Source organism: Drosophila obscura, unplaced genomic scaffold (genome assembly GCF_018151105.1).
Source record: "Drosophila obscura isolate BZ-5 IFL unplaced genomic scaffold, ASM1815110v1 contig_189, whole genome shotgun sequence".
In the NCBI taxonomy this organism is placed as follows: Eukaryota; Metazoa; Arthropoda; class Insecta; order Diptera; family Drosophilidae; genus Drosophila; species Drosophila obscura.
The window spans coordinates 695,298-702,315 of record NW_024542777.1 but is presented as its reverse complement, the minus strand read 5'-3'; the positions used below and the strand labels follow the sequence as shown (position 1 = coordinate 702,315).

General features: G+C 49.9%; 1 protein-coding gene across 1 annotated transcript; it reads left to right on the top strand.

The window, feature by feature from the left end:
- The first annotated feature begins 511 nt into the window (after positions 1-511).
- LOC111066785 (toll-like receptor 6) lies at positions 512-6,170 on the top strand. The gene has a single exon (XM_022355635.2). It carries the CDS (start codon positions 1,122-1,124, stop codon positions 5,757-5,759), a length of 4,638 nt encoding a protein of 1,545 aa, XP_022211327.2. The 5' UTR covers positions 512-1,121; the 3' UTR covers positions 5,760-6,170.
- The last annotated feature ends 848 nt before the right edge of the window (positions 6,171-7,018 follow it).

Sequence of the window (7,018 nt, the reverse complement as noted above, 5' to 3'; positions counted from 1 at the left end):
TAAATTACATTTGTATGAAGATTGTCGTTGCCCTGGCCCATGCACATCATATATTTTCATTATCAAAGCAAAGACAGAGACAGAGAGTCCACGACGGGGGACGGGACCAGAGAAGGAGCCGACTACCGATTCGGCGGCAAAAAAAAAGGGATACGAACGGAGAAACAACAACAACAGACAGCAAAACAAAAAAAAATGCCAACGAACGCCAGCTGTTTGATGCGATTAGAGGGAAAATGCAGAAAAGAAAAAGAATAAGGAGAAGTACGAGTAGTTCTCAGCAAACGGAATCGGAATCCTAGCGACATCCTCTCCCTCAAGCAGCATCGCTGCCGCCATGCCTTTCCTTCTCACTGAAGCAGAGCGAATTTCCCTTTGGGAAAAATGTTGCTCTCGAAATTTTCCTTTTGTGCAGACCGAGGCCGAGACCGCCATCGCCATCCATCCTTCGGCCAACGTTCTATTTAAGTGAGAGCTGCGCACGTTGCGGCAGTCACTCGACTCTCAGAACTCAGACAGCGCGCAACACACACGGTACGGTACGGGGCAACGACGCTTAACTCAACTGCATAGAAAGCACGCACACACACAACCGCACACTCGCACCCACATAAATAGGTTCATATCCGTTCCGTTCGGTGAATGTTGTGTTTTTGGAGAGAGATACTCGTAAAGTGATAGTAGCACACGCGCCCGCAGAAAATTAATATTCATCAAAGGTTCCTACATCAACGCCGCGTCGTGCAATAATTACCAAAGCGAAAAATCCCCTTGAAATGTGCTCGAAAATGTTCCGCGAGTTGTAGCAACCCGGAGAGTTGTACGTATATCGGGTATATACGAAGAAGAAACGAAACGAAGTTTGGCCACGCCAAAAATATAACTACATATATTGCAAAAAGCGGCAATAAATAAATTTGAAGGCTCCATTAGACGCCGCAGCAGAGGAGGAAGCCGAAAATATGTGCGCGGACTTTTTGCTGGCCATCCAGAGGAATTGATTTCCTTTTGTTTTCCCCTCCACACCTCTCACTCACTCACTCTATATATATGAGTTGTATATAGGGAACGGAACCAACCTTCTTCCCAAGTAGCACAGAAGCAGCAATTGATCCATCACTATGCTGATCCAATACTATCCCTGGTGCCTGCTCGTCGTGGCCTTCAGCCTGGCCCAAGAACAGGCTCAGCAGCAACAGCACACGGAACCCCTGTCCACCAAGCACCAGCAGCAGCAGCAGGCCCACTCGAATGCCATCATGGGCGAGGCCGGTGTGTCCAACACTCAGCTCCTGCAGCCCTCGAGTCCAGCCAGGACGCTGCGTCCCCTGACGGAAGGGGTTCCTGGAGCTGGTGGCTTGGGGGATCCCGCCCTATACGACGCCCCCGATGACTGTCACTTTATGCCCGCTGCCGGCTTGGACCAGCCAGAGATAGCCTTGACCTGCAACCTGCGGACGGTCAACAGCGAATTCGACACGACCAATTTCAGTGTGATCCCAGCGGAACATACTGTGGCCCTTCACATCCTCTGCAACGACGAGATAATGGCCAAGAGCCGCCTGGAGGCGCAGTCCTTCGCCCACCTGGCGCGCCTTCAGCAGTTGTCCATCCAGTACTGCAAGTTGGGGAAACTGGGACGCCTGGTTCTCGACGGACTCGACCAGCTGCGCAACCTCACGCTGCGAACCCACAACATCCTATGGCCAGCGCTCAACTTCGAGATAGAGGCGGATGCCTTCACCGTGACCAAGCAGCTGGAACGTCTAGATCTCAGCTCGAACAACATTTGGTCTCTGCCGGAAAACATCTTCTGTGCTCTGTCGGCACTCTCTGCTCTCAATATGAGCGAGAATCGCCTGCAGGATGTCAACGAATTGGGATTCCGGGACCGCAGCAAAGAGAACTCAGCCACAGGCTCAACGGAGTCGAGTTCCTCCACGGAGTCAGCGAAGCGTGGAGCTGGAGGAAGCAGTACCAGCAGCTGCTCTTTGGACCTGGAGTTCCTCGATGTGAGTCACAATGATTTTGTCGTACTGCCCGCGAACGGCTTTGGCACCCTGCGACGCCTTCGCGTTCTGGCCGTAAACAATAATGGAATCTCAATGATTGCCGACAAGGCTTTGAGTGGCCTGAAGAACCTCCAGGTGCTCAATCTGAGCTCCAACAAGATTGTGGCCCTGCCCACGGAACTGTTTGCGGAGCAGGCAAAGATAATTCAGGAGGTATATCTGCAGAACAATTCCATTAGTGTGCTCAATCCGCAGCTCTTCTCGAATCTGGACCAACTGCAGGCCCTAGACCTGTCCATGAATCAAATAACCTCCACCTGGATTGACCGGAGCACATTTGTGGGTCTGATTCGATTGGTGCTTCTCAATCTGTCACACAACAAGCTGACCAAACTGGAGCCGGAAATCTTCAGTGACCTATATACGCTGCAGATTCTCAATCTGCGCCACAACCAACTGGAGAACATTGCCGCGGACACCTTCGCACCGATGAACAACCTCCATACGCTTCTGCTATCCCACAATAAGCTCAAGTACCTGGACGCCTACGCCCTGAACGGACTTTATGTGTTGTCGCTGTTGTCACTGGACAATAATGCTCTGATTGGCGTGCATCCGGACGCCTTCCGCAACTGCAGTGCCCTGCAGGACCTCAATTTGAATGGCAATCAGCTAAAGACGGTGCCCTTGGCCCTGCGCAACATGCGACATCTGCGCACCGTGGACCTGGGTGAGAACATGATTACCGTGATGGAGGAGAGTGCTTTCAAGGGCCTGGGAAATCTGTACGGCCTGCGTCTGATTGGCAACTATCTGGAAAACATTACCATGCACACGTTCCGGGATCTGCCCAGCTTGCAGATCCTTAATCTGGCCCGAAACCGCATTGCTGTCGTCGAGCCGGGCGCCTTCGAGATGACCTCCAGCATTCAGGCCATCCGATTGGATGGAAATGAGCTGAGTGATATCAATGGTCTGTTCAGCAATATGCCCTCCCTGCTGTGGCTCAACATCTCCGATAATCGTCTTGAGAGCTTCGATTATGGTCATGTGCCATCTACACTTCAATGGTTGGACCTGCACAAGAACCGCCTGTACGCCCTGTCCAATCGATTTGGTTTGGATGCCGACCTGAGACTTCAGACTCTCGACGTAAGCTTCAATCAGATCCAGCGTATTGGTCCCAGTGCTATACCCAACTCCATAGAGTTGTTGTTCTTGAATGACAACCTCATTACTACCGTGGATCCGGACACTTTCATGCACAAGTCGAACCTCACCCGGGTGGACCTGTATGCCAATCAGATAACCACACTGGACATCAAATCGCTGCGGATTCTACCCGTGTGGGAGCACCGTGCCTTGCCGGAGTTCTACATTGGGGGAAATCCCTTCACCTGTGACTGCAACATCGATTGGCTGCAGAAGATCAATCACATTACGTCGCGCCAGTACCCCCGCATAATGGACCTCGAGACCATCTACTGCAAGCTGCTGAACAACCGCGAGAGGGCCTACATTCCCCTGATTGAGGCCGAGCCCAAGCATTTCCTGTGCACGTACAAGACGCACTGCTTTGCCGTCTGCCACTGCTGCGAGTTCGATGCCTGCGACTGTGAGATGACCTGCCCCAGCAACTGCACCTGCTTCCACGACCAGACCTGGTCCACGAATATAGTAGAGTGCTCGGGCGCTGGCTACTCGGAGATGCCGCGTCGCGTGCCCATGGACACCACAGAGCTGTACATCGACGGTAATAACTTTGTGGAACTGGCGGGGCACTCATTCCTGGGCAGGAAGAACCTGGCCGTATTGTTTGCCAACAACTCGAATGTGGCCCACATACACAACACAACGTTCAGTGGACTGAAGCGTCTGCTGATTCTGCACTTGGAGGATAATTACATAGTCTCGCTGGAAGGCAACGAGTTCCACAACCTGGAAAATCTGCGGGAGCTATATCTGCAAACCAATCGGATAGCCAGCATAGCGAATGGCAGCTTTCAGATGCTGCGGAAGCTGGAGGTGCTGCGACTCGACGGCAACCGACTGATGCACTTTGAGGTCTGGCAGTTGAGTGCTAATCCGTATCTGGTGGAGATCAGCCTGGCGGACAACCAGTGGAGCTGCGAGTGCGGCTACCTGGCCCGTTTTCGTAACTATCTGGCCCAGAGCTCCGAAAAGATTATCGATGCTTCTCGTGTCAGCTGCATCTACAACAACGCCACGAGTGTGCTGCGGGAGAAGAACGGCACCAAGTGCACCCTGCGCGATGGAGTGGCTCACTACATGCACACAAATGAGATTGAGGGATTGCTGCCCCTGCTCCTGGTAGCCACCTGTGCCTTTGTGGCCTTCTTCGGTATAATTTTTGGCCTTTTCTGCTACCGACACGAGCTCAAGATGTGGGCGCATTCCACCAGCTGCCTAATGAACTTCTGCTATCGCTCGCCACGTTTCGTGGACCAATTGGACAAGGAACGACCCAATGATGCCTACTTCGCGTACAGCCTGCAGGACGAGCACTTTGTAAATCAGATTTTGGCCAATACCCTGGAAAGCGACATTGGGTATCGCCTGTGCCTGCACTATCGGGACGTCAACATCAATGCGTACATAGCGGATGCATTGATCGAGGCCGCGGAGAGTGCCAAGCAGTTTGTGCTGGTCCTGTCCAAAAACTTCCTGTACAACGAGTGGTCCCGGTTTGAGTACAAGAGCGCTCTACACGAGCTGGTCAAGCGACGTAAACGAGTTGTCTTCATTCTGTACGGGGACCTTCCTCAGAGGGACATCGATCTCGATATGCGGCACTATCTCAGGACGAGCACGTGCATCGAGTGGGACGACAAGAAGTTCTGGCAAAAATTGCGCCTGGCCCTCCCCTTGCCCCATGGTCGAGCCAACAATAACAAGAGGGCTACGGGCTGCCTGGCAGCCCGCGCTCCTTCCGCCAACATGTACTCCTCCTCGCATGAATACCAATCCGGCGTGACTACTGCTGGTGTGCCAGTGCCTCCTCCTGCGGCTCGTCTGGCCGACAAACTCTATGCGGACTGCAGCAGCAACAACTACGCCACGATCAACGAGTGCGGCGCCGTGGGCAGTACCAGGGGCGTGGGCTACAAGCCCATTCCCACTTCTGCCTCAGCAGCCGCCGCCGCCTGCAAGTTCAACACGATGAATCAGCTGTCCAAGAAGCAGCGCGAGCTCAGTGTGGGCGTCGGTATGGCCAAGACCCTGGAGCACCAGCATCAGCACCATCATCATCATCCCCAGCAGCATCAGCAGCAGCATCCGAATCGACGGAGCCAGCATGAGTACGCGGTTCCGGCATATGTTCCCAGTGCTGCTCCAGCCTACGACAGCGTGGACTACGCCAAGCAGCAGCTTCAGCAGCAGCGCAGCAACTGCGAGTGCATCAGCTTGGGAACCGGTAAGCGCGTCCTGGCCAAGAGCTCCACGACCGCCGTGCTGCCCTCCAGCTTCAGCTCCAACTTTGTGCCGCCACTCGGTCCCACTGGGGGTGCCTACAACTGCAAGAAGCCCTGCAACTGCAATGCGGACGACGAACTGGTCTGTGGCTGCGGGGGCTTGGAGAGCGGAACCCAGAGCAGTGTGACGATGAGCAGCAGCAGCAACAATAGCAGGCAGCCGGAGTTAACGCATTACGAGTCCAATCTGAGCCTAAACGAGCTGGAGGACAATGTCCAGGCTGGCAAACCACTGCATGATCTATGGGCGTAACGGGGAGGGCGGAATGGTAGTCGGAGGATGTGGCAAATAAGAGGAGATAGGAGGCAGAGACAGACTGCGAAACCAGTGAATTTATAAAGAATTAATGAGAAGCAACCCGAAACCATACGAAAAACCAACTAAAACTGATAAAACTGATATTGGGATAAATTATAAAATAAAATTGATAAGAAGTTAGAAAAAAATACTTTTAGGCATGGTTTGAAACAGACTGATACTTTTAGTTCTTTGAATAAAATTAACGTTGAATTATTCCACTGTAAATAAAAAGATAAAAATCCCTTAAATATGATATAATGATAAAATATGAGGATAATGCACAAAAGGGTTTTAATTATCCAACAATTGTACATAAACAGCAAAAATAGCGAAGAAATACAGAAAAAAATGGTTTTTTATGAAAAATACTTACTTAAAAACACTTACATGAATATATATAACTTTAAATATATATTTATCATTAATATAATTAATATAGCAAATATATAATTCTTAAAACCTATGTTGAATAAAAATAAAAATAATATCATATGAAAACAAAGCAAACAAAACGAAAAAACTAATAAATATTCCACCACCCCCCATAGCATTATCCACATTTCCACAGACTCAGTCCATCATTTAAGATAATTTTCCACCGTTCCGCAGACAGATTTCGACTCCCTGTAGCATCAGATATCCAGGAAAATTAATTAGCATGTAAGGAAATTGTACGATGAAAATCAAACAATGCCATTGGAAAACAAAAGCAGGGAAGCACAACCAGAAAAACCCGCGCTGCAAACAATAAAAAGTCATAATAACTGCTACGAAAATATCTACATTTAAGAGTACACACAGCCATATATAAATACATATATACTATGATAATAATATTAATAGTTGACACTCAACGAATTGAAAATAAAAAAAATTATACTACATCATACTCTCGTGCGCACTCATTTCCATTCATGGCCTTGCAGGGCGGATAATGATGAGCCGACGCCACGAATCCCGCCCGCGAACGAAAGAGAGTGAATTTAATTGAATACAGCCTGGGTCATAGTGGCGTCTGTTATGGGTTAAGTTAGCCGATGAGTACCGGTTTTAGGCATGATAGGTATTATGAGGCGCTGACGCTTTAACAGAAGGAAAGATTAAGAAATCTGGTTTAAAGCATTTTTTTTCGATTCCTATTTGATAGTTGTTCCTAGGTTTCAACTTAACTCCTCTTCCCAAAAATTATTATATAACTCTTCTACATAGCT